We start from the raw sequence: 26,857 nt of genomic DNA on the forward strand, positions 1-26,857 counted from the left end.
CAGGGAAAGAGCTGCTGTTCCCTTTTTTCAGTCCTGCGCTGCAATGGCCGGTCCCACCTCCTGGAAAATTGAATCCAAATGAAGATTCCTGCCAGACAAAAGGTGCCACTACAGAAAACTCTTCCTGCCCAAGAAGTACCCAGGCTGCACCAACTACACCTGAAGCCAAAGGACCCAGATTTTTTTCCTGGTAGAAAGAACTGCTGTTCCCTTTTTTCAGTCCTGTGCTGCAATGGCCGGTCCCACCTCCAGAAAACTTTACTCCAGATGAAGATTTCTGCCAGACAAAAGGCGCCACCACAGAAAGGTCTTTGCTGCCCAAGAAGTGCCAGGCTACCCCAACAACTGCACCTCCATGACAAAGCTTCCTGACTTTTTTTCCTGGTGGAAAGAACTGCTGTTCCTTTTTTCTACCCTGCTCTGCAATGACCGGTCCCACCTTTTAAAAAATTTAATCCAAATGAAGATTCCTGCCAGACAAAAGGTGCTACCACAAAAAACTCTACCTTCCCAAGAAGTTTCCAGGCTGCACAAACTACACCTGAAGTCAAAGCTTCCAGATTTTTTCCTGGTGGAAAGAGCTGCTTTTCCCTTTTTTAAGCTCTGCGCTGCAATGGCCGGCCCCACCTCCTGGAAAATTGAATCCAAATGAAGATTCCTGCCAGACAAAAGGTGCCACTACAGAAAGGTCTTTGCTGCCCAAGAAGTGCCCAGGCTGTCCCAAAATCTACACCTCAAAGACAAAGCTTCCAGAATTTTTTCCTGGTGGAAAGAGCTGCTGTTCCCTTTTTTCAGTCCTGTTCTGTAATGCCGGTCCCACCTCCTGAGAAATTGAATCCAACTAAAGATTCCTGCCAGAGAAATGGTGCCACCACAGAAAGGTCTTTGCTGCCCCAGAAGTGCCCAGGCTGCCCCACCAACTTCACCTCAAAGCCAAAGCTTCCAGACTTTTTTCCTGGTGGAAAGAGCTGCTGTTCCCTTTTTTCAGCCCTGCTCTGCAATGGCCGGTCCCACCTCCTGGAAAATTGACTACAAATGAAGATTCCTGCCAGACAAAAGGGGCCACCGCAGGAATCTCTTGCTGCCCAAAAAGTGCCCAGGCTGCCCCAAGAACTGCACCTGAAGCCAAAGGATTCAGACTTTTTTTCCCGGTAGAAAGAGCTGCTGTTCCCTTTTTTCAAGCCTGTTCTTCAATGGCCGGTCCCACCTCCAGAAAACTTTGCTCCAAATGAAGATTCCTGCCAGACAAATGGTGCCACCATAGAAAGGTCTTTGCTGCCCAAGAAGTGCCCAGGCTACCCCACCAACTACACCTCAAAACCAAAGGATCCAGACTTTTTTTCCTGGTGGAAAGAGCTGCTGATCCCTTTTTTCAGGCCTGTGCTGCAATGGCCGGCCCCACCTCCTGGAAAATTGAATCCGACTGAAGATTCCTGCCAGACAAAAGGTGCTACCACGGAAAGGTCTTGATGCCCCTGAAGTGCCCAGACTGCCCCAAGAACTGCACCTGAAGCCAAAGGATCCAGACTTTTTTTCCTGGTGGAAAGAGCTGCTGTTCCCTTTTTTCAGACCTGCTCTACAATGGCCGGTCCCACCTCCTGGAAAATTGAATCCAAATGAAGATTCCTGCCAGACAAATGGTGCCACCACAGAAAGGTCTTTGCTGCCCAAGAAGTGCCCAGGCTGCCGAAAGAACTGCACCTGAAGCCAAAGCTTCCAGACTTTTTTTTCCTTAGGGAAAGAGCTGCTGTTCCCTATTTTCGGACCTGTGCTGCAAGGGCCGGCCCCACTTCCAGAAAACTTTACTCCAGATGAAGATTCCTACCAGACAAAAGGTGCCACCACAGAAAGGTCTTGATGCCCCAGAAGTGCCCAGGCTGCCCCACCAACTACACCTGAAACCAAAGCTTCCAGAATTTTTTCCTGGTGGAAAGAGCTGCTGTTCCCTTTTTTCAGCCCTGCGCTGCAATGGCCGGTCCAACCTCCTGGAAAATTGAATCCGACTGAAGATTCCTGCCATACAAAAGGTGCCACCACAGAGAACTCATCTATCCCAAGAAGTGCCAAGGCTGCCCCACCAACTGCACCTCAAAGCCAAAGGATCCAGGCTTTTTTCCTGGTGTGAAGAGCTGCTGTTCCCGTTTTTCAGGCCTGCTCTGCAATGGTCGGTCCCACCTCCTGAAAAATTTAATCCAAATGAATATTCCTGCCAGACAAAATTTGCCACTACAAAAAACTCTTGCTGCCCAAGAAGTGCCCAGGCTGCCCCACCAACTACTCCTGAAGCCAAAGGATCCAGACTTTTTTTCCTTAGGGAAAGAGCTGCTGTTCCGTTTTTTCTGCCCTGCGCTGCAATCTCCAGTCCCACCTTTTTAAAAACTGAATCCTACTGAAGATTCCTGCCAGAAAAAAGGTGCCACCACAGAAAACTCATCTATCCCAAGAAGTACCCAGGCTGCAACAACTACACCTGAAGCCAAAGGATCCAGACTTTTTTTCCTCAGGGAAAGAGCTGCTGTTCCCTTTTTTCAGTCCTGCGCTGCAATGGCCGGTCCCACCTCCTGGAAAATTGAATCCAAATGAAGATTCCTACCAGACAAAAGGTGCCACTACAGAAAACTCTTCCTGCCCAAGAAGTGCCCAGGCTACCCCAACAACTGCACCTCCATGACAAAGCTTCCTGACTTTTTTTCCTGGTGGAAAGAACTGCTGTTCCTTTTTTCTACCCTGCTCTGCAATGACCGGTCCCACCTTTTAAAAAATTTAATCCAAATGAAGATTCCTGCCAGACAAAAGGTGCTACCACAAAAAACTCTACCTTCCCAAGAAGTTTGCAGGCTGCACAAACTACACCTGAAGTCAAAGCTTCCAGATTTTTTCCTGGTGGAAAGAGCTGCTATTCCTGTTTTTAAGCTCTGCTCTGCAATGGCCGGCCCCACCTCCTGGAAAATTGACTACAAATGAAGATTCCTGCCAGACAAAAGGGGCCACCACAGGAATCTCTTGCTGCCCAAAAAGTGCCTAGGCTGCCCCAAGAACTGCACCTGAAGCCAAAGGATTCAGACTTTTTTTCCCGGTAGAAAGAGCTGCTGTTCCCTTTTTTCAAGCCTGTTCTTCAATGGCCGGTCCCACCTCCAGAAAACTTTGCTCCAAATGAAGATTCCTGCCAGACAAATGGTGCCACCATAGAAAGGTCTTTGCTGCCCAAGAAGTGCCCAGGCTACCCCACCAACTACACCTCAAAACCAAAGGATCCAGACTTTTTTTCCTGGTGGAAAGAGCTGCTGTTCCCTTTTTTCAGGCCTGTGCTGCAATGGCCGGCCCCACCTCCTGGAAAATTGAATCCGACTGAAGATTCCTGCCAGACAAAAGGTGCTACCACGGAAAGGTCTTGATGCCCAAGAAGTGCCCAGGCTGCCCCAAGAACTGCACCTGAAGCCAAAGGATCCAGACTTTTTTTCCTGGTGGAAAGAGCTGCTGTTCCCTTTTTTCAGACCTGCTCTACAATGGCCGGTCCCACCTCCTGGAAAATTGAATCCAAATGAAGATTCCTGCCAGACAAATGGTGCCACCACAGAAAGGTCTTTGCTGCCCAAGAAGTGCCCAGGCTGCCGAAAGAACTGCACCTGAAGCCAAAGCTTCCAGTCTTTTTTTTCCTTAGGGAAAGAGCTGCTGTTCCCTATTTTCAGACCTGTGCTGCAAGGGCCGTTCCCACTTCCAGAAAACTTTACTCCAGATGAAGATTCCTGCCAGACAAAAGGTGCCACCACAGAAAGGTCTTGATGCCCCAGAAGTGCCCAGGCTGCCCCACCAACTACACCTGAAACCAAAGCTTCCAGAATTTTTTCCTGGTGGAAAGAGCTGCTGTTCCCTTTTTTCAGCCCTGCGCTGCAATGGCCGGTCCAACCTCCTGGAAAATTGAATCCGACTGAAGATTCCTGCCATACAAAAGGTGCCACCACAGAGAACTCATCTATCCCAAGAAGTGCCAAGGCTGCCCCACCAACTGCACCTCAAAGCCAAAGGATCCAGGCTTTTTTCCTGGTGTGAAGAGCTGCTGTTCCCGTTTTTCAGGCCTGCTCTGCAATGGTCGGTCCCACCTCCTGAAAACTTTAATCCAAATGAATATTCCTGCCAGACAAAATTTGCCACTACAAAAAACTCTTGCTGCCCCAGAAGTGCCCAGGCTGCCCCACCAACTACTCCTGAAGCCAAAGGATCCAGACTTTTTTTCCTTAGGGAAAGAGCTGCTGTTCCGTTTTTTCTGCCCTGCGCTGCAATCTCCAGTCCCACCTTTTTAAAAACTGAATCCTACTGAAGATTCCTGCCAGAAAAAAGGTGCCACCACAGAAAACTCATCTATCCCAAGAAGTACCCAGGCTGCAACAACTACACCTGAAGCCAAAGGATCCAGACTTTTTTTCCTCAGGGAAAGAGCTGCTGTTCCCTTTTTTCAGTCCTGCGCTGCAATGGCCGGTCCCACCTCCTGGAAAATTGAATCCAAATGAAGATTCCTGCCAGACAAAAGGTGCCACTACAGAAAACTCTTCCTGCCCAAGAAGTACCCAGGCTGCACCAACTACACCTGAAGCCAAAGGACCCAGATTTTTTTCCTGGTAGAAAGAACTGCTGTTCCCTTTTTTCAGTCCTGTGCTGCAATGGCCGGTCCCACCTCCAGAAAACTTTACTCCAGATGAAGATTTCTGCCAGACAAAAGGCGCCACCACAGAAAGGTCTTTGCTGCCCAAGAAGTGCCCAGGCTACCCCAACAACTGCACCTCCATGACAAAGCTTCCTGACTTTTTTTCCTGGTGGAAAGAACTGCTGTTCCTTTTTTCTACCCTGCTCTGCAATGACCGGTCCCACCTTTTAAAAAATTTAATCCAAATGAAGATTCCTGCCAGACAAAAGGTGCTACCACAAAAAACTCTACCTTCCCAAGAAGTTTCCAGGCTGCTCAAACTACACCTGAAGTCAAAGCTTCCAGATTTTTTCCTGGTGGAAAGAGCTGCTTTTCCCTTTTTTAAGCTCTGCGCTGCAATGGCCGGCCCCACCTCCTGGAAAATTGAATCCAAATGAAGATTCCTGCCAGACAAAAGGTGCCACTACAGAAAGGTCTTTGCTGCCCAAGAAGTGCCCAGGCTGTCCCAAAATCTACACCTCAAAGACAAAGCTTCCAGAATTTTTTCCTGGTGGAAAGAGCTGCTGTTCCCTTTTTTCAGTCCTGTTCTGTAATGCCGGTCCCACCTCCTGAGAAATTGAATCCAACTAAAGATTCCTGCCAGAGAAATGGTGCCACCACAGAAAGGTCTTTGCTGCCCCAGAAGTGCCCAGGCTGCCCCACCAACTTCACCTCAAAGCCAAAGCTTCCAGACTTTTTTCCTGGTGGAAAGAGCTGCTGTTCCCTTTTTTCAGCCCTGCTCTGCAATGGCCGGTCCCACCTCCTGGAAAATTGACTACAAATGAAGATTCCTGCCAGACAAAAGGGGCCACCGCAGGAATCTCTTGCTGCCCAAAAAGTGCCCAGGCTGCCCCAAGAACTGCACCTGAAGCCAAAGGATTCAGACTTTTTTTCCCGGTAGAAAGAGCTGCTGTTCCCTTTTTTCAAGCCTGTTCTTCAATGGCCGGTCCCACCTCCAGAAAACTTTGCTCCAAATGAAGATTCCTGCCAGACAAATGGTGCCACCATAGAAAGGTCTTTGCTGCCCAAGAAGTGCCCAGGCTACCCCACCAACTACACCTCAAAACCAAAGGATCCAGACTTTTTTTCCTGGTGGAAAGAGCTGCTGATCCCTTTTTTCAGGCCTGTGCTGCAATGGCCGGCCCCACCTCCTGGAAAATTGAATCCGACTGAAGATTCCTGCCAGACAAAAGGTGCTACCACGGAAAGGTCTTGATGCCCAAGAAGTGCCCAGGCTACCCCAAGAACTGCACCTGAAGCCAAAGGATCCAGACTTTTTTTCCTGGTGGAAAGAGCTGCTGTTCCCTTTTTTCAGACCTGCTCTACAATGGCCGGTCCCACCTCCTGGAAAATTGAATCCAAATGAAGATTCCTGCCAGACAAAAGGTGCCACCACAGAAAGGTCTTTGCTGCCCAAGAAGTGCCCAGGCTGCCGAAAGAACTGCACCTGAAGCCAAAGCTTCCAGACTTTTTTTCCTTAGGGAAAGAGCTGCTGTTCCCTATTTTCAGACCTGTGCTGCAAGGGCCGTTCCCACTTCCAGAAAACTTTACTCCAGATGAAGATTCCTGCCAGACAAAAGGTGCCACCACAGAAAGGTCTTGATGCCCAAGAAGTGCCCAGGCTGCCCCACCAACTACACCTGAAACCAAAGCTTCCAGAATTTTTTCCTGGTGGAAAGAGCTGCTGTTCCCTTTTTTCAGCCCTGCGCTGCAATGGCCGGTCCAACCTCCTGGAAAATTGAATCCGACTGAAGATTCCTGCCATACAAAAGGTGCCACCACAGAGAACTCATCTATCCCGAGAAGTGCCAAGGCTGCCCCACCAACTGCACCTCAAAGCCAAAGGATCCAGGCTTTTTTCCTGGTGTGAAGAGCTGCTGTTCCCGTTTTTCAGGCCTGCTCTGCAATGGTCGGTCCCACCTCCTGAAAACTTTAATCCAAATGAATATTCCTGCCAGACAAAATTTGCCACTACAAAAAGCTCTTGCTGCCCCAGAAGTGCCCAGGCTGCCCCACCAACTACTCCTGAAGCCAAAGGATCCAGACTTTTTTTCCTTAGGGAAAGAGCTGCTGTTCCGTTTTTTCTGCCCTGCGCTGCAATCTCCAGTCCCACCTTTTTAAAAACTGAATCCTACTGAAGATTCCTGCCAGAAAAAAGGTGCCACCACAGAAAACTCATCTATCCCAAGAAGTACCCAGGCTGCAACAACTACACCTGAAGCCAAAGGATCCAGACTTTTTTTCCTCAGGGAAAGAGCTGCTGTTCCCTTTTTTCAGTCCTGCGCTGCAATGGCCGGTCCCACCTCCTGGAAAATTGAATCCGACTGAAGATTCCTGCCAGACAAAAGGTGCCACTACAGAAAACTCTTCCTGCCCAAGAAGTACCCAGGCTGCACCAACTACACCTGAAGCCAAAGGACCCAGATTTTTTTCCTGGTAGAAAGAACTGCTGTTCCCTTTTTTCAGTCCTGTGCTGCAATGGCCGGTCCCACCTCCAGAAAACTTTACTCCAGATGAAGATTTCTGCCAGACACAAGGCGCCACCACAGAAAGGTCTTGATGCCCAAGAAGTGCCCAGGCTACCCCAACAACTGCACCTCCATGACAAAGCTTCCTGACTTATTTTCCTGGTGGAAAGAACTGCTGTTCCTTTTTTCTACCCTGCTCTGCAATGACCGGTCCCACCTTTTAAAAAATTTAATCCAAATGAAGATTCCTGCCAGACAAAAGGTGCTACCACAAAAAACTCTACCTTCCCAAGAAGTTTCCAGGCTGCACAAACTACACCTGAAGTCAAAGCTTCCAGATTTTTTCCTGGTGGAAAGAGCTGCTTTTCCCTTTTTTAAGCTCTGCACTGCAATGGCCGGCCCCACCTCCTGGAAAATTGAATCCAAATGAAGATTCCTGCCAGACAAAAGGTGCCACTACAGAAAGGTCTTTGCTGCCCAAGAAGTGCCCAGGCTGTCCCAAAATCTACACCTCAAAGACAAAGCTTCCAGAATTTTTTCCTGGTGGAAAGAGCTGCTGTTCCCTATTTTCAGTCCTGTTCTGTAATGCCGGTCCCACCTCCTGAGAAATTGAATCCAACTAAAGATTCCTGCCAGAGAAATGGTGCCACCACAGAAAGGTCTTTGCTGCCCCAGAAGTGCCCAGGCTACCCCACCAACTACACCTCAAAACCAAAGGATCCAGACTTTTTTTCCTGGTGGAAAGAGCTGCTATTCCCGTTTTTCAGGCCTGCTCTGCAATGGTCGGTCCCACCTCCTGAAAACTTTAATCCAAATGAATATTCCTGCCAGACAAAATTTGCCACTACAAAAAACTCTTGCTGCCCCAGAAGTGCCCAGGCTGCCCCACCAACTACTCCTGAAGCCAAAGGATCCAGACTTTTTTTCCTTAGGGAAAGAGCTGCTGTTCCGTTTTTTCTGCCCTGCGCTGCAATCTCCAGTCCCACCTTTTTAAAAACTGAATCCTACTGAAGATTCCTGCCAGAAAAAAGGTGCCACCACAGAAAACTCATCTATCCCAAGAAGTACCCAGGCTGCAACAACTACACCTGAAGCCAAAGGATCCAGACTTTTTTTTCCTCAGGGAAAGAGCTGCTGTTCCCTTTTTTCAGTCCTGCGCTGCAATGGCCGGTCCCACCTCCTGGAAAATTGAATCCAAATGAAGATTCCTGCCAGACAAAAGGTGCCACTACAGAAAACTCTTCCTGCCCAAGAAGTACCCAGGCTGCACCAACTACACCTGAAGCCAAAGCTTCCAGACTTTTTTTCCTGGTGGAAAGAGCTGCTGTTCCCTTTTTTCAGTCCTGTGCTGCAATGGCCGGTCCCACCTCCAGAAAACTTTACTCCAGATGAAGATTTCTGCCAGACAAAAGGCGCCACCACAGAAAGGTCTTTGCTGCCCAAGAAGTTCCCAGGCTACCCCAACAACTGCACCTCCATGACAAAGCTTCCTGACTTTTTTTCCTGGTGGAAAGAACTGCTGTTCCTTTTTTCTACCCTGCTCTGCAATGACCGGTCCCACCTTTTAAAAAATTGAATCCAAATGAAGATTCCTGCCAGACAAAAGGTGCTACCACAAAAAACTCTACCTTCCCAAGAAGTTTCCAGGCTGCACAAACTACACCTGAAGTCAAAGCTTCCAGATTTTTTCCTGGTGGAAAGAGCTGCTTTTCCCTTTTTTAAGCTCTGCGCTGCAATGGCCGGCCCCACCTCCTGGAAAATTGAATCCAAATGAAGATTCCTGCCAGAGAAAAGGTGCCACTACAGAAAGGTCTTTGCTGCCCAAGAAGTGCCCAGGCTGTCCCAAAATCTACACCTCAAAGACAAAGCTTCCAGAATTTTTTCCTGGTGGAAAGAGCTGCTGTTCCCTTTTTTCAGTCCTGTTCTGTAATGCCGGTCCCACCTCCTGAGAAATTGAATCCAACTAAAGATTCCTGCCAGAGAAATGGTGCCACCACAGAAAGGTCTTTGCTGCCCCAGAAGTGCCCAGGCTGCCCCACCAACTTCACCTCAAAGCCAAAGCTTCCAGACTTTTTTCCTGGTGGAAAGAGCTGCTGTTCCCTTTTTCAGCCCTGCTCTGCAATGGCCGGTCCCACCTCCTGGAAAATTGACTACAAATGAAGATTCCTGCCAGACAAAAGGGGCCACCACAGGAATCTCTTGCTGCCCAAAAAGTGCCCAGGCTGCCCCAAGAACTGCACCTGAAGCCAAAGGATTCAGACTTTTTTTCCCGGTAGAAAGAGCTGCTGTTCCCTTTTTTCAAACCTGTTCTTCAATGGCCGGTCCCACCTCCAGAAAACTTTGCTCCAAATGAAGATTCCTGCCAGACAAATGGTGCCACCATAGAAAGGTCTTTGCTGCCCAAGAAGTGCCCAGGCTACCCCACCAACTACACCTCAAAACCAAAGGATCCAGACTTTTTTTCCTGGTGGAAAGAGCTGCTGTTCCCTTTTTTCAGGCCTGTGCTGCAATGGCCGACCCCACCTCCTGGAAAATTGAATCCGACTGAAGATTCCTGCCAGACAAAAGGTGCTACCACGGAAAGGTCTTGATGCCCAAGAAGTGCCCAGGCTGCCCCAAGAACTGCACCTGAAGCCAAAGGATCCAGACTTTTTTTCCTGGTGGAAAGAGCTGCTGTTCCCTTTTTTCAGACCTGCTCTACAATGGCCGGTCCCACCTCCTGGAAAATTGAATCCAAATGAAGATTCCTGCCAGACAAAAGGTGCCACCACAGAAAGGTCTTTGCTGCCCAAGAAGTGCCCTGGCTGCCGAAAGAACTGCACCTGAAGCCAAAGCTTCCAGACTTTTTTTCCTTAGGGAAAGAGCTGCTGTTCCCTATTTTCAGACCTGTGCTGCAAGGGCCGTTCCCACTTCCAGAAAACTTTACTCCAGATGAAGATTCCTGCCAGACAAAAGGTGCCACCACAGAAAGGTCTTGATGCCCAAGAAGTGCCCAGGCTGCCCCACCAACTACACCTGAAACCAAAGCTTCCAGAATTTTTTCCTGGTGGAAAGAGCTGCTGTTCCCTTTTTTCAGCCCTGCGCTGCAATGGCCGGTCCAACCTCCTGGAAAATTGAATCCGACTGAAGATTCCTGCCATACAAAAGGTGCCACCACAGAGAACTCATCTATCCCAAGAAGTGCCAAGGCTACCCCACCAACTGCACCTCAAAGCCAAAGGATCCAGGCTTTTTTCCTGGTGTGAAGAGCTGCTGTTCCCGTTTTTCAGGCCTGCTCTGCAATGGTCGGTCCCACCTCCTGAAAACTTTAATCCAAATGAATATTCCTGCCAGACAAAATTTGCCACTACAAAAAACTCTTGCTGCCCCAGAAGTGCCCAGGCTGCCCCACCAACTACTCCTGAAGCCAAAGGATCCAGACTTTTTTTCCTTAGGGAAAGAGCTGCTGTTCCGTTTTTTCTGCCCTGCGCTGCAATCTCCAGTCCCACCTTTTTAAAAACTGAATCCTACTGAAGATTCCTGCCAGAAAAAAGGTGCCACCACAGAAAACTCATCTATCCCAAGAAGTACCCAGGCTGCAACAACTACACCTGAAGCCAAAGGATCCAGACTTTTTTTCCTCAGGGAAAGAGCTGCTGTTCCCTTTTTTCAGTCCTGCGCTGCAATGGCCGGTCCCACCTCCTGGAAAATTGAATCCAAATAAAGATTCCTGCCAGACAAATGGTGCCACCACAGAAAGGTCTTGATGCCCAAGAAGTGCCCAGGCTGCCGAAAGAACTGCACCTGAAGCCAAAGCTTCCAGACTTTTTTTCCTGGTGGAAAGAGCTGCTGTTCCCTTTTTTCAGACCTGTGCTGCAATGGCCGTTCCCACTTCCAGAAAACTTTACTCCAGATGAAGATTCCTGCCAGACAAAAGGTGCCACCACAGAAAGGTCTTGATGCCCAAGAAGTTCTTAGGCTGCCCCACCAACTACACCTGAAGCCAAAGCTTCCAGAATTTTTTCCTGGTGGAAAGAGCTGCTGTTCCCTTTTTTCAGCCCTGTGCTGCAGTGGTCGGTCCCACCTCCTGAGAAATTTAATCCAAATGAATATTCCTGCCAGACAAAATTTGCCACTTCAAAAAACTCTTGCTGCCCAAGAAGTGCGCAGGCTGCCCCACCAACTACACCTCAAAACCAAAGGATCCAGACTTTTTTTCCTGGTGGAAAGAGCAGCTGTTCCGTTTTTTCTGCCCTGCGCTGCAATGGCCGGTCCCACCTCCTGAGAAATTTAACCCAAATGAATATTCCTGCCAGACAAAATTTGCCACTACAAAAAACTCTTGCTGCCCAAGAAGTGCCCAGGCTGCCCCACCAACTACTCCTGAAGCCAAAGGATCCAGACTTTTTTTCCTTAGGGAAAGAGCTGCTGTTCCGTTTTTTCAGGCCTGCGCTGCAATAGCCGGTCCCACCTTTTTAAAAACTGAATCCTACTGAAGATTCCTGCCAGAAAAAAGGTACCACCACAGAAAATTCATCTATCCCAAGAAGTGCCCAGGCTGCCCCACCAACTTCACCTCAAAACCAAAGGATCCAGACTTTTTTTCCTCAGGGAAAGAGCTGCTGTTCCCTTTTTTCAGTCCTGCGCTGCAATGGCCGGTCCCACCTCCTGGAAAATTGAATCCGACTGAAGATTCCTGCCAGACAAAAGGTGCCACTACAGAAAACATTTCCTGGCCAAGAAGTACCCAGGCTGCCCCGACAACTGCACCTGGAACCAAAGGATCCAGACTTTTTTTCCTGGTGGAAAGAGCTGCTGTTCCCTTTTTTCAGCCCTGCTCTGCAATGGCCAGTCCCACCTTGTAAAAAATTGAATGCAAATGAAGATTCCTGCCAGACAAAAGGTACCACCACAGAAAGGTCTTGATGCCCAAGAAGTGCCCAGGCTGCCGAAAGAACTGCACCAGAAGCCAAAGGATCCAGACTTTTTTCCCTGGTGGAAAGAGCTGCTGTTCCCTTTTTTCAGACCTGTGCTGCAATGGCCGTTCCCACTTCCAGAAAACTTTTCTCCATATGAAGATTCCTGCCAGACAAAAGGTGCCACCACAGAAAGGTCTTGATGCCCAAGAAGTTCTTAGGCTGCCCCACCAACTACACCTGAAGCCAAAGCTTCCAGAATTTTTTCCTGGTGTGAAGAGCTGCTGTTCCCGTTTTTCAGGCCTGCTCTGCAATGGCCGGTCCCACCTCCTGAGAAATTTAATCCAAATGAATATTCCTGCCAGACAAAATTTGCCACTACAAAAAAGTCTTGCTGCCAAGAAGTGCGCAGGCTGCCCCACCAACTACACCTCAAAACCAAAGGATCCAGACTTTTTTTCCTGGTGGAAAGAGCAGCTGTTCCGTTTTTTCTGCCTTGCTCTGCAATGGCAAGTCCCACCTTTTTAAAAACTGAATCCTACTGAAGATTTCTGCCAGAAAAAAGGTGCCACCACAAAAAACTCATCTATCCCAAGAAGTACCCAGGCTGCAACAACTACACCTGTAGGCAAAGGATCCAGACTTTTTTTCCTAAGGGAAAGAGCTGCTGTTCCCTTTTTTAAGCTCTGCGCTGCAATGGCCGGTCCCACCTCTTGGAAAATTGAATCCAAATGAAGATTCCTGCCAGAGAAAAGGTGCCACTACAGAAAGGTCTTTGGTGCCCAAGAAGTGCCCAGGCTGCCCCAAAATCTGCACCTCAAAGCCAAAGGTACCAGACATTTTTTCCTGGTGGAAAGAGCTGCTGTTCCCTTTTTTCAGACCTGCTCTACAATGGCCGGTCACACCTCCTGGAAAATTGAATCCAAATGAAGATTCCTGCCAGACAAAAGGTGCTACCACAGAAAGGTCTTTGCTGCCCAAGAAGTGCCCAGGCTGCCCCAAGAACTGCACCTGAAGCCAAAGGATCCAGACTTTTTTTCCTGGTGGAAAGAGCTGCTGTTCCCTTTTTTCAGACCTGTTCTACAATGACCGGTCCCACCTCCTGGAAAATTGAATCCAAATAAAGATTCCTGCCAGACAAATGGTGCCACCACAGAAAGGTCTTGATGCCCAAGAAGTGCCCAGGCTGCCGAAAGAACTGCACCTGAAGCCAAAGCTTCCAGACTTTTTTTCCTGGTGGAAAGAGCTGCTGTTCCCTTTTTTCAGACCTGTGCTGCAATGGCCGTTCCCACTTCCAGAAAACTTTACTCGAGATGAAGATTCCTGCCAGACAAAAGGTGCCACCACAGAAAGGTCTTGATGCCCAAGAAGTTCTTAGGCTGCCCCACCAACTACACCTGAAGCCAAAGCTTCCAGAATTTTTTCCTGGTGGAAAGAGCTGCTGTTCCCTTTTTTCAGCCCTGTGCTGCAGTGGTCGGTCCCACCTCCTGAGAAATTTAATCCAAATGAAGATTCCTGCCAGACAAAATTTGCCACTACAAAAAACTCTTGCTGCCCAAGCAGTGCCCAGGCTGCCCCACCAACTACACCTCAAAACCAAAGGATCCAGACTTTTTTTCCTGGTGGAAAGAGCAGCTGTTCCGTTTTTTCTGCCCTGCGCTGCAATGGCCGGTCCCACCTCCTGAGAAATTTAACCCAAATGAATATTCCTGCCAGACAAAATTTGCCACTACAAAAAACTCTTGCTGCCCAAGAAGTGCCCAGGCTGCCCCACCAACTACTCCTGAAGCCAAAGGATCCAGACTTTTTTTCCTTAGGGAAAGAGCTGCTGTTCCCTTTTTTCAGGCCTGCGCTGCAATGGCCGGTCCCACCTTTTTAAAAACTGAATCCTACTGAAGATTCCTGCCAGAAAAAAGGTGCCACCACAGAAAATTCATCTATCCCAAGAAGTTCCCAGGCTACAACAACTACACCTGTAGGCAAAGGATCCAGACTTTTTTTCCTCTGGGAAAGAGCTGCTGTTCCCTTTTTTCAGTCCTGCGCTGCAATGGCCGGTCCCACCTCCTGGAAAATTGAATCCGACTGAAGATTCCTGCCAGACAAAAGGTGCCACTACAGAAAACATTTCCTGCCCAAGAAGTACCCAGGCTGCCCCAACAACTGCACCTGGAACCAAAGGACCCAGATTTTTTTCCTGGTGGAAAGAGCTGCTGTTCCCTTTTTTCAGCCCTGCTCTGCAATGGCCAGTCCCACCTTGTAAAAAATTGAATGCAAATGAAGATTCCTGCCAGACAAAAGGTACCACCACAGAAAGGTCTTGATGCCCAAGAAGTGCCCAGGCTGCCCCAAGAACTGCACCTGACGCCAAAAGATCCAGACTTTTTTTCCTGGTGGAAAGAGCTGCTGTTCCCTTTTTTCAGCCCTGCTACAATGGCTCGTCCCACCTCCTGCAAAATTTACTCTAAATGAAGACTCCTGCCAGACAAAAGGTGCCGCCACAAAAAACTCTTCCTTCCCAAGAAGTTCCCAGGCTGCACAAACTACACCTGAAGCCAAAGCTTCCAGATTTTTTCCTGGTGGAAAGAGCTGCTGTTCCCATATTTTAGCCCTGCACTGTAATGGCCGGTCCCACTTACTGAAAAATTGAATCCAAGTGAAGATTCCTGCCAGACAAAAGTTGCCCCCACAGAAAGCTCCTGCTGCCCATGAAGTGCCCAGGCTGCACCAACTACACCTGAAGCCGAAGGGGAAAAGTCGAAGCTCTTTATGGAAAGAGCTGCTGTTCCCTTTTTTCTACCCTGCTCTGCAATGGCCGGTCCCACCTTTTGAAAAATTGAATACAAATGAAGATTCCTGCCAGACAAAAGGTGCCACCACAGAAAGCACTTTGCTGCCCAAGAAGTGCCCAGGCTGCCCCAACAACTGTACCTTGTGATAGGTAACAAGACTATAAATTTAGGTTGCAAGGTATAAAAGATTTTTTAATGCCACAAACAAGCAAAAACGGCTATCCGGGCGACCAGAGGAAACCCCTGTTCCTGCCGCAGTCCAAAAGGGGGAACAAAAACAGCACTTATTATACCCTTCTTTACCACCTCCCCCCCAAAGTCATGTCATCAGTCCATTGGTGGAGATTTCACGGGCTGCATCCTGCTTGGTTCCCTCTTCGCGGGCCAACTCTGGGTTGGTTCCTCCTTTCGCGGGCCATCTCTGTTGTTGAGGGGTGTCCACCAATAATTTTAAAGTCATTAGTCTCTATTAGGCCGTGGTTCTGGAAACTTCCATCAGGATGACGGTTGATCGCCCGGACTCCTCGTGGCCGACCCCTCCGTATTGCTCCCCATTAATATGCTTAGAACAAACAGCTTCAAAGTACAATATGCTAAATCATCATTGCGTTGTGGTTAATCAGTTTGCAGCTTACAGAACTTGTGGTTAGGCATTGCATAACACTCTAACTTGTGATTCCAACAAAGCAGTTAACACAATATAATAGCTTTATTAACTCTTTCTCTCATTTGAACAGCAAATTTCTTTAGATCACTTATAACACTGCTCCTCGCAGGTAGGATTTGGGTCTGGGGGTCTCAGTTTTGGTGTGTGGGGGGTCTCAGTTTGGGTCTGAGTGGTCTCTGGGGTGTCAGCTTGGGTCAGGGGGTCTCAGGCTTTGGGTCTGGGAGTCTCAGGGGTCCCAAGGCCTCAGTTTTGGTCTGGGGGCCTTGGTTCTGGGGGTCTTAGTTTGGGTCTGGGGATCTCAGCTTTTGGGTCTGGGGGGCTCAGGATTTGGGTCTGGGGGTCTCAGTTTGGCTCTGGGGATCTCAGGTTTTGGGTCTGGGGGGCTCAGGATTTGGGTCTGGGGGTCTCAGTTTGACTCTGGGGATCTCAGGTTTTGGGTCTGGGGGTCTCAGTTTGGGTCAGGGAGGTTTAGGGTTTGGGTCTAGGGGGCTCAGTTTGGGTCAGGGGGGCTCAGTTTGGGTCCGAGGGGCTCAGGATTTGGATCTGGGGGTCTCGGGGATCCCAAGGTCTCCATTTGGGTTTGGGGGTCTCAGGGTTTGGGTCTGGGGGGTCTCAGGGGGTCTCAGCATCAGGTTTTGTCCCCCACACCTGTGTCAAAATGTCCCCCGCCACCCCAACCAGTATTTCCTGTTCCCAAACTGGGACAGGGAACCGAAACTGGGAGGGGGAAGGGGGGGAACTGGGAGGGGCTGGGGGGCGCCCAATGACCTTCAGATGGGTCTGGGGGACCCCCAAAGACCCCTCACTGTTCTGGGAACTCCCAAAGACCCCCCCCAGAAGGGACAGGGACCCCCAATGACCCCCTCAGGGTCAGTCGCCCTCCATGGGGGTTGGGGGGCACTGGTGACCTCCCCTAACCCCCCCTCTGTCCCCGCAGGCTCCCAGTGCTCCCAGACCCCCCCCGAAGGCTGCGCCCCGTGCATGACCCCTGGAGCCCCCCGAGACGCCGACCCCCGTGACCGTGACCACCGGGAGCCCCCCGAGCCCCTCCTGCTCCCCGGCCCCGCCCCGGGGGTGGCTCCGGGTGGGGGGGGGGCCCCCCTCCCGCGAGGGGCCCGTGGGGACCCCCCTGACCCTCGAGTGCCACTTCCGAGGCCCCCCCGACACCGCCCTGACCTGGCTCCAGGCGTGTCCCCCCGGGCTCGGGGAGGTCCCCCGGAGCTGCCCCTGGCCCCAGGAGGTGGTGGCCACCCGGGGGGGCCGCCGGATGGAGCGGGCGGTGCAGGAAGGGGGGGGAAGCTCCACCCTGACCTTCCCCAAACTGTCCCACAACGACTCCGGGCTCTTCTTCTGCCGCGTGGAGTCCGGGGGGGAGACGGCCCAGAGCTGCGGCACCTTCGTCAGGGTCCTCGGTGAGTGGGGGGCGTGGGGGGGTCTCACCCGGGTCACTCGGCCCCTCCCGGTGCCCCCAGCATGGTACCAGTATAGCCCAGTCCCTCCCGGTTTAACCCCCTCCATCCCAGTCCCCTCCAAGGGTATCCCAGTGCCCCCCAGCCCTGCAGCACCTTCGGGAGGGTCCTGGGGGTCTCGGGGGGATCGAGGGGGCTGGGGGGTCTCATCTGAGTCACTGATCTTTCCCAGTCCATCCTAGTCCCCTCCCAGTATAACCCAGTCCATCCCAGTCCCCTCCCAGTATAACCTAGTGCTACCACAAGCCCCCCCAGTCCATCCCAGTGCCCTGCAGTGCCCCCCAGTCCATCCCAGTTATTCCCAGTAACCCCTTTGAGCCCTTCTCAGTGCCCTCCAGTCCCACTCCAGTCTGTCCCAGTCACTCCCAGTATCTCTCTTGAGTCCCTCCCAGTGCCCTCCCAGCATAACCCAGTGCCCTCCAGTCCCTCCCAGTATAACCCAGTGCCCTCCCAGTATAGCCCAGGCCCTCCCAGTATAACCCAGTGCCCTGCTCTCCCTCCCAGTATACCCAGTCCCTCCCAGTGTAACCCAGTCCCTCCCAGTTACCCAGTCCCGTTCCCACAGAGCCAGTTCCCGCCCCGTTCCTGGCGCTGAGGGAGAGCACCAAGAACCGGATCCTGACGGCGCAGGGGGTGCTGCTGCTGCTCTGCTCGGCCGGGCCGGGGCTGCTGCTGCTGCTCAGGGTGGGACACTGGGACAAACTGGGACAGCTGGGACAGGGGGACACCAACTGGGACACTGGGACACCAACTGGGACACCCAACTGGGACACTGGGACACCAACTGGGACACTGGGACAACTGGGACAGGGGGACACCAACTGGGACACCCAACTGGGACACTGAGACACCAACTAGGACACTGGGACACCAACTGGGACACCCAACTGGGACACTGAGACACCAACTAGGACACTGGGACACCAACTGAGACACTGGGACAACTGGGACACCCAACTGGGACACTGGGACACCCAACTGGGACACTGGGACAACTGGGACAGGGGGACACCAACTGGGACACTGGGACCCCCAGTTCTGTCACTGGGACCCCCAATTGGACACTGGGACCCCCAGTTGGGACACTGGGGACACCAACTGGAACTTTGGGACCCCTAAATAGGACACTGGGGACACCAACTGGGACACTGGGGACACCTAATTAGGACATTGGGGACACCAACTTGGACACTGGGGACACCAGCTGGGACACTGGGGACACCAGGTGGGACATTGGGTCCCGTAAATGGGACACTGGGGACACCAATTGAGACATTGGGGACATTAATTGAGACCCTGGGGACACCAATTGCCCCCCGGGTCCCCCAAAATCCCCCCCTGGGTAACCTCAATCCTCCCCAACCCCCCAACCCCCCCTGGTACCCCCAATTCCCCCCTGGATGCCCCAAAACCCCTTCAACGCCCCCCGTACCTCCCAGTTCCCCCCAAATCCCCCCCAGTTCCCCCCAACCTCCTCCTGCCATCCCCAAATCCCCCCAGTCCTCCCCAGAGACACCCACCCCCCCCTGGCCACCCCTAAATCCCCCTGGTGCCCCCAAAACCCCCCTGGCCACCCCTAAATCCCCCTGGTGCCCCCCAAAACCCCCCTGGCCACCCCAACCCCCTCCGGCCACCCCTAGTTTTCCCCTGTCACCCCTTAATTCCTCCTTGGTGCCTCCAAACCCCACCCGGCCACCCCAAAACCCCCCTGGAGTCCCCCCAAACACCCCCCGGCCACCCCAAAACCCCCCTGTGCCCTCTTTTCCCCCCCTGGCCACCCCTAAATCCCCCCTGGTGCCCCCAGAAAACCCCCCCGGCCACCCCAAAACCCCCCTGTACTTCCAACCTCCCCGCCCCACCACCCCTAAATCTCCCCTGGTGCCCCTCAAAACCCCCCTGGCCACCCCAAAAATTCCCTGTGCCCCCTTTTTTCCCCCCTGGCCACCTCTAAACCCCCCCTGGCCACTCCAAACCCCCCCGTGCCCCCTGTTCCCCCCCCATAGAAGCGCTGGGCCAACGAGCAGCTGCTGCACCCCGAAAAAACCACATGCGAGGAGGAAAACCTCTACGAGGTGACGTTCTGGGGGCCCCCGCGCCCCAAAATCGTGCTGGGGGGGTCTATCAGCCCCTAACCCCCCCCAACCGACCCGAATCCCCCCCTTTCCTCGTTTTCAGGGGCTGCACCTGGACGAGTGTTCGATGTACGAGGACATTTCCCGGGGGGTCCAACCCACCTACCAGGATGTGAGGACCCTCCCCGGCGACTCCCAGCTGGAAAAGCCCTGAGGGACCCCCCGAAAAAGGGGGGTGGGACCCACCGGGAAGGGGTTTGGGACCCCCTGGCTCTGCTTGGCCCCCCCGATGCTCTGCTCTGGTGACAAAAGGCTGTGCTGACCCCCCCCAAAATAAAGCTGCTGCACTGCTGGATGGGTTCTGTGGGTTTTGGGGGGTTAGTTACTCATGTCAGTGCACAAACACCCCACAGATTGTGCCAGGAAGACACTGAGAACACACAGCCCTTTGAAATGGGATTTAGAGCAGTCAAGCTATTCCAGAGACAGGGGAATTGGTGTGGAACTAGAGTAGGGATGAAAAGCTGACACATGGATCCCCAGTGCTGGGGCACCTTTCTGTGGGTGCTGCAGGTGCTGGGCAAGGCTCACACAGCCCTTCCATAACACCCCCTCTTCCTGAGCCAAAATTGGCATTCTCCAGCCGGGCACAGTATCTGTTGGATTCAACCCGGGGGCGTTTTAATTTCCAGATATAACAACATCCTTTCCTTTAGTAAAGTCTCTGTTATTTCATAATTGAAGAGGTTTCTGTTTCCACTACACGTTTATCAAATGGAAGCAAAGAGAATGCCTGATACACAGCCCATCCTGAGACGTGGTTGGGCTGACAGCTGAGCTCTGTGAGCACCTTGAACCAGAATTTCAGCTCCTCTGTGAGCACCTGAGGGACAAAAAGCAGGGCTAATTTATCACCCATCAATCTACCAAAGTGTATAACCCCAGCCATGAGGGAACAACCTGACGGAGCAGACAAGGAGGAGCGAGCCTTTGCTCCTTTTAATGTAGGGCACTCAGCAGCAGGACTGAGTGACCAGAAGAAAATTTTTGGAAGTTTCTGCAGCTTGCTTTTGATCTCCCAAGGAAATTGTAGCTGGCTGGTAACGCTGTCATGTAAAAAAAAAAAACCAAAACTAATGCATAAATTTAAGGTGTTGAATATTTGTAATCTGTCAGATTTCATTTTGTCTTCAACGTGGCACCAAGGCTGTGGTCTTGCCCCAGTCTGCTTAGTTTGCAGTTAAATTCATCAGCTAATTGTGTTTAATGTCCTTTAGAGTATGAGTTCCTGCTGCTGTCACCTTTGGGGTGTGGTCCAGGTGGAGGGTTTGCAGCCTTTTGTCAGGGAAATGTCCCACTGAGACAAGGACACCACAGCCTCAGCCAAGAGGGCAAGCTGGGATCACCACCCTTCTGGTAGGGGAACAAATGAAGGTTTCTGGCAGCAAAAACAGGTTGTTTGTATCTGATTAAAGCTTGAGAAAAGCCATGAAATATGAGTGTGATAACCTTGGTATTACAGTTTGTGAAAGGCCATCCAGCCCTTCCCATTACACCAGTCAGAACTTCCCCTCATTTCACACTCCTAAATAAAAAAACCAAAATCACTCACTTTGTGACAACTATGTAATTGTGGTGTGGATACTGATATCACACTTGTAGGGTGAAGTGGAAGAGAAATATCTCACTCTAGTGTTTTTCCTGTAATCATGCATGATTTGCTCTGTTTTTCCCTAGCTTTCAATATCCAGGTTAACGTTGGTGTCCTGCTCACATACCCCATCCTGATCTCCATCGGCACAGTGCTCAGCGTCCCTGGAAATGCAGGTACCACGGCTGGTGGTGGAAAAATAACCCCACGGGCACACAGACAGCACAAGCAGTTTATTGTCCAAATACTCAAAATCTGTTGTCACCAGGGCAGGGGGTATACGTGGAAATTTATTCCAGAGTCCTGTCTTGTTGAATAGCCTCTGCCTCTGCTCTCCCACCCTCTCAGCCTCGCCGCTCCTGGGATTTGAGCATGTTTTCAAAGAAAAATCTATTTTTAGGGGGATGCAGGTCAGAGCTGCAGAACAATCAGTACCTGAAGGAGGCTGCCCAAGGGCTCAGGTGCCCTCTTGGTGCTGGTTGTGGGTCTGGGAGGCACCGACTCCAGCTCTCTGACCCACGTGCTGCTCTCTCCCAGTCCCTGGCCTGTGCAGCCCAAGGAAACATTCTGCTGGTGCAAACTGTTAAAGAGTTACCATAAAGTGCCTTCCCTCTCAGAGAAGAAATCATGGAATCATAGATTCATTAAGGTTGGAAAAGACCTTCAAAATCTCCAAGGAGATGGGAGGTTGGACCTCCAAGTCAAACCCTCAACAAAATATGCCCATGGCCAGTTAACCATATAGTGAAGTGCCACGTCTACTCACTTCTTGAACACTTTCAGGGATGGTGACTCCACCTCTTCCCTGAGGAGCCTGGTCCAGTCCTTAACCATTCTTCCAATTAATAAATATTTCCTAATATCCAACCTGAGGCCATTTCCACTTGCTCTATCACTTGTTACCTGAGAGGCAAACACCCACCTGTCTACAACCTCCTCTCAGGGAGTTGTAGAGAGTGAGAAGGTCACCCTGAGCCTCCTTTTCTCCAGGCTGAGCCCCCCCAGCTCCCTCAGCTGCTCCTCATAGACCCTTTCACATGGAAACCTTGAGGCTTGGATCCCACAAGGCTTCCTCAGAGCCTGCATGAGGTGGTGAGGGATGGAAGAGATGTGGCACTTCCAGTGCTGTGCTATCAGGTCAAAGCTGTTCTCTGAACTAAGGGTGCTGCTCGCTCTGAAGATCTGAGAACTGCATGGCCACTGTCACAGCCAGAGTGCAGCACATGGGTCACAGAGACGTGCCAGGCTGCTCTGATGCCATCATCCATATGTTGGAAATCAGAGACAAGGAAAAAACTAACAAAGGCAATTCAGCAATTGTGCTGAAACTCTCTCTGTCTGGGAAAAAGATAACAAAAAGACTGAAAATGCGGATTAATTAGCATGTGAAGCGAGCAATCAATAACCAATAGAAGATAGAATACTAATTAATGAAGAGGATTATGAAATTTATAGCCAATGAGCATTAATTCCTTTGTTTGCTAAAAATGCATAAAATAGTGAAAAGTATTGAAAGTGGGTGTGTGTGTCTGGTGGAGTGACCCCACAAGCACCCTGATAATAATGGTAATAGATTATTATTAAAGTATATAAATGCATAGAAATAACAAGGTAATAAAGTAATGCCTGCTTTCCAATACTAAAAAAATAGCTACAGAGCTTGATTTGTCCTGGTTTTGTTGACACATCCCACTGCTGGTTTGATGTTGTTGCTGTTGTTCTTGTTTCCTTCCCCGCAGCCGTGGATCTGGTGAAGCACAAAATGATCTTCAGCGTGGTGAGGTTGGGAGCCACCATCATCATCTGCATCGGGTTCCTGCTCATGCTGCTCCCCGAGGAATGGGACGAGATAACCCTGAGGTTCATCAACAGCCTGAAGGAGCAGAAGAGTGAGGATCACGCCGACGAGATCCCAGAGTCCAGCGTACACACGAGGAGCAGGAGCAGAGCTAACGGGACAGTGTCTGTACCACTGGCTTAGGGCTGGGGGACCTCCCCTGCACGCAGGTGTATATTCTGTGGATACAGCTGAAATCCCCTCACCACCTGTATGCTTAAAAAAAAATGACATTTAACCTGAACAAGGGATGGACTGTAAGATAAGAGAAATACATCTATAATAAATGTTTACATTTATACACTTATCGAGGAATGGGTGTAAATAACTACAATAAAATGTTTTGTAATAAAAAAGACATTTCTGCTGGCGTCTCAGTGAAGTGGTGGGTTTAAAATGTGGATCAAGTTTACACCATTTATCTCCTTTTGCTTTTGCCTTGAGAGGCATTCTCAAGGATACAAATCTTGGATATTTCCAGCCAAATCTCAGAATTGAACATCTCGACTTGCCTTCAATAAGGTGACCTTTCAGCAAGGTACTAGGTTTGGAAAACCATTTCAAACCTCTCCTGGCATTTTTGAGAATTCATTTGTGAAAGACCCTGATGTTCTCGTTTGCATTTGGAATTATTATCAGAAAATATCAGCAAAACATGAAGCCTCCATCCCAAACCATGCTGAGCTGTGCCTCTTTCTAACACCACCCTTCTAGAATTGGTACTGGGATTTGGAAAAGCCAAAAATGATTTTATTCATCTCTTTTTCCCCCAGAAAAGCTGCACTCCCAGCTGCACGACAAGCTTCTCAGGAGACATGGAACACCCCAGATTGCCAGTGTCCTTGGGAAATTCCTATTTTCAGTTCCTATTTTCTAGGGCTTTGGGACAAACCAATATTTTTCTTAACCTCCACTGTGGAAAAGTCTTTCAAAAGCCAAAACAAATCAAACAACCTTCCAGTCTCTTCCCTAAGCCTATTGCTGTGTAATTTAGGCTGGTTTACAGCATTCCTAGGACTGACCATGCAAGACTGTCTTTATTTGAGAGCACTTGATATGCAGACAAGCATTTTTTTCCCTTTTCTTTTTTATTTTTAAAGGGATAATAGAAACAACTGGAAAGTATCACAGGTTGCTGAACTCTGCTGGCTCTACTGCCCACAGTTTGTAAGTTTACTTAGCAGCTAGAAGGAGTTTTTTTGCTTGTGGGTATTTTTTTTTATATCAATAATGTTTCTGCCAGGAAAAAATAGTCATGTAAATAGTAACAAAGGCACTTTTAGATTTTATTCTTCCCTTTGAGGTCTTTATTTTATCCTTTAACGTCCATGTCCAAACTGTTCCTTGCAACGAGCAGAGCTGATAAAATACTTGTGTATATTTAAAAAACCCACAGCTGGGCTCCTTTATCACATGACTGAAGAATTAGGGCTGTAGAAACCAACCCAAACCAACTGCTACCTGTGCATTAAACCCAGAAGTGTAAGGTTTGGGTACACTTTTACAGCTCCTTGTCTGCTGCTTTTGAAAGGAGCTAGACATAGAAAAATATCCTAAAAAAGTGAAGTCTATGGAACAGGAGATACTGATGGTAAAACACCGATGGGCTGAGAGCACACAACATATGGCAGCTTGGACACTACCTCAAGTTGGTTTTGGAGTTGATATATTCATTTACATTACTAGATTAGGGGATGTGTTTTACTGAAATTTTAGCTCCTGCCAAACTGAACACACGGGAAAAACAAAACTTTCATTCAGTATGCACTGATGAGGACTTTTGGCAAGCAGACTCATAGAAGCATCTTCAGGCACAGGACTGGATCCTTCAGGAACGTCACTGAACTTGAAAGCACCCACCGGAGTGTCCCTAGGATGAGTGGGAAGGCCTTAGAAAGGCTGGAGCACTCACTCTCTCAACTCCAAATCATCCAATACAGATTTGGCTTTGTATTTTTGAGCCCTTCAAAGCTTTCCTGGCCAGTTAGCTCCCTGCAGCAGAGGAAGGATCAGTGTTTTTGCAATATCCTCCCTTGTTTGGGGTGCTTTTGGAAGACTGAGGGAACTTTTGTTCCTTGAGGGCTTTTATCCCTTACCAGAATTATTCTATTCTTATCCCTTAATAGAAAACCCTTTGCAAACCAAACAATGCCAGGGTTTTTTGCTTCTGTTTAGTTTTTGAAATTGACTCTCAATGGACCATTTGAAGGCAAATGAGTTGCTGCTGATTTCAGTGCAGCTGCGACTAAAGGGGTCAGAGCAGCATTCGTGCCCTTGCCCACACATTGTGTCACAGCCCCTCTGTTTAGATGGCCACCAACCAAGACTTCTCCCAAGGAGGCCATGCCAGCTTCTGTGGAGGCCCCGTGCCCTTCCCACTGCTGCTGTGTTGGCAGCCGAGGGGGCTCTTTCTGCTGCCACAAGCAGGCACAGGAGGGGAGTGTTTACTCCTTTTTGGAACCGTTCCTAAAGTTCACGTCCAGCTGTCTCAGATGCTTTAGGGATCGGATTCCTTCCAACCTGGGGCAGGTTGACCAGGTTGGGGGAGGCCCCAGGGCCCGTGTCCGTGTGTCACAGGGCCCTTTGTGACATGGTGGCCGTCGCCAATGGGATGGGACAGGGCAGGGTGTCCAAGGGCCCTTTATGACACATCCTGATATAGGTGTTGGGCGGCAACGCGGCCGCGCCACAGTGCTCGGAGCACGCGTCTGGTCAGGACGGGACTGAGCGGGGCTGTGAGGAGTCTCCTCGCAGCCAACTCATTCGTTGCTGACCGGAAGCGATTCTGAGAGTTTTTTTTTGAGCAAGTTCCCTTGAGGCCACACCACAGGAGTTGGTGACCCGGAGGTTTTTCCGAGGCATCCCCACTCCCTGTGGGAGTGGCCCTCGAGGCCAGGCCACAGGCCTTGGTGACCCGGAGCTTTTCTGGGCATCACCAGTGCTTGTGGAAGGTGCCTACGAGGCCAGACCACGGGACTTGGTCACCTGCAGTCCCTGTGGAAGGTGCCCTCGAGGCCATTTTGTGAGATTTGCCCACCAGGGTTTTTTCCGAAGCGTCTCTCGTGCAAGTTCCCTTGAGACAAGACGGTGGGATGGCAGGGAGACGCTTCAGCCTGTTCAGGCTGCTGAGGAGGAAGAAGAACAGGAGAGGTCCTGGGGCGGCCCCAGCACAGCAAGCTGAGGAGCCCCTGCAGCAGGGTGAGTGCTGGAGATGGGCCACAGGGCTGGTGGCTGCAGCCAGCTTGGCCCCTTCCTGTCCCCTCTGGACACGCCCAGGGAAAAAGGAGGGGGGAAGAGGGGCCCAGGCTGACCCCCCAGCATCCCTGCTCCATCCACTGGGCACCACAGGGCCGGCCCTGCCTGTGGAGTGCAGGGCTGGGCTGTGTTCCCTGGCCTCTCCCGCACACCCTCAGCTCTGCCTGCACTCGCTCTTTGACAGATCCAGGCCAGGAGCGGACAGAGGAGCAGGACCACCCCCATGGCCGCTTCCGCAGAGCAGTTCAGGTACCTGCAGCCATCCCCCCCTGGGCTGGGCCTGCTGTCCCTGCTCCGCCTGGCACTGCTGGTGGAGCGCTCCCATGGACTTCCCTCTCTTCCCTGCCCTTTCTTCTCCTGCAGAGGTTGCTGAAAATCATGCGCATTCGGCATAGAACACCCAGGACCACACCACCTGAGCTCGTGTCAGAGCCTGACACCAGGCCAGCTGAGCTCAAAGAAAAGCCTGATGGCAGCACCGCGCCGATTGATGGCATGGCAACCTCTGACACCGCTGTGAGCGAGGACACAGCCAACCCTGACACCGCACTGGCCGACCCCATTGCGAAGGATGACACAGAACCCAGTCATTGCACAGCAAAGCCCGACACCGCTTTGGCTGAAGACACTGCTTTGGCTGAAGACACAACCAGCTCTGACACCACAGTGACTGATGTCATGGCCAAGGCTGACATGGCGCTGATGGCCATTGATGGCACATCACCCTCTGACACGGCACCGATGGACGGCACAGCAAAGCCTGACACTGCTTTGGCTGGTGACACAACCGGCTCTGACACTGATCTCGTGGCCCAGGCTGACATCACACCGATGCTGACTGAGGGCACAGCAAGCTCTGCTGAGGCACCGATGGATGACTCAGCAAACCCTGAGACTGCCATGACTGATGACACAACCAGCACTGAAACCACAACAAGTGACCTCATGGCAGAGGGTGACGCCACGAGTGAGGGCATCGGAAACGCTGCCACCACGTCAGCTGAGAGTGTGACTGATGCTCCCAGTGTGCACTTTTTGGAGGGGAAAGGTGTCTCCAGCTGGAAGTCAGTAAG

At 50.9% G+C, this 26,857-nt stretch overlaps 3 protein-coding genes and 2 pseudogenes across 7 annotated transcripts in view; 4 read left to right on the top strand and 1 right to left on the bottom strand.

Annotated features, from left to right (window-relative positions):
• LOC127474815 (zinc finger protein 208-like) overlaps nucleotides 1-26,857 on the top strand; it is a 1,262,639-nt pseudogene that overhangs the window by 436,620 nt on the left and 799,162 nt on the right.
• LOC127474817 (zinc finger protein 850-like) overlaps nucleotides 1-26,857 on the bottom strand; it is a 594,864-nt pseudogene that overhangs the window by 61,858 nt on the left and 506,149 nt on the right.
• Nucleotides 16,482-19,412, top strand: LOC127475000 (B-cell antigen receptor complex-associated protein alpha chain-like). Its single transcript, XM_051796302.1, has 4 exons — nucleotides 16,482-16,584; nucleotides 17,535-17,653; nucleotides 18,973-19,041; nucleotides 19,145-19,412. The coding sequence occupies exons 1-4, from the start codon at nucleotides 16,482-16,484 to the stop codon at nucleotides 19,253-19,255; spliced, it is 402 nt and encodes a 133-aa protein (XP_051652262.1). The 3' UTR covers nucleotides 19,256-19,412.
• On the top strand, nucleotides 20,530-22,901 carry LOC127475001 (solute carrier family 35 member F4-like). The gene is made up of 3 exons (XM_051796303.1): nucleotides 20,530-20,554; nucleotides 20,779-20,868; nucleotides 22,432-22,901. The coding sequence occupies exons 1-3, from the start codon at nucleotides 20,530-20,532 to the stop codon at nucleotides 22,671-22,673; spliced, it is 357 nt and encodes a 118-aa protein (XP_051652263.1). The 3' UTR covers nucleotides 22,674-22,901.
• Nucleotides 26,671-26,857, top strand: part of LOC127474818 (uncharacterized) — a 220,356-nt gene continuing 220,169 nt past the window's right edge. For all 5 annotated transcript variants that reach the window (XM_051796121.1, XM_051796118.1, XM_051796119.1 and 2 more), the window contains exon 1: nucleotides 26,671-26,852. In XM_051796121.1, the coding sequence (XP_051652081.1) occupies nucleotides 26,685-26,852 (168 nt within the window). In that variant the 5' untranslated portion in view covers nucleotides 26,671-26,684. The remainder of the gene's footprint in view (nucleotides 26,853-26,857) is intronic.

The sequence above is a fragment of the Manacus candei genome, unplaced genomic scaffold (assembly GCF_025592945.1).
Source record: "Manacus candei isolate 608988 ecotype Guabito, Panama unplaced genomic scaffold, ASM2559294v1 h1tg000045l, whole genome shotgun sequence".
Taxonomy (NCBI): Eukaryota; Metazoa; Chordata; class Aves; order Passeriformes; family Pipridae; genus Manacus; species Manacus candei.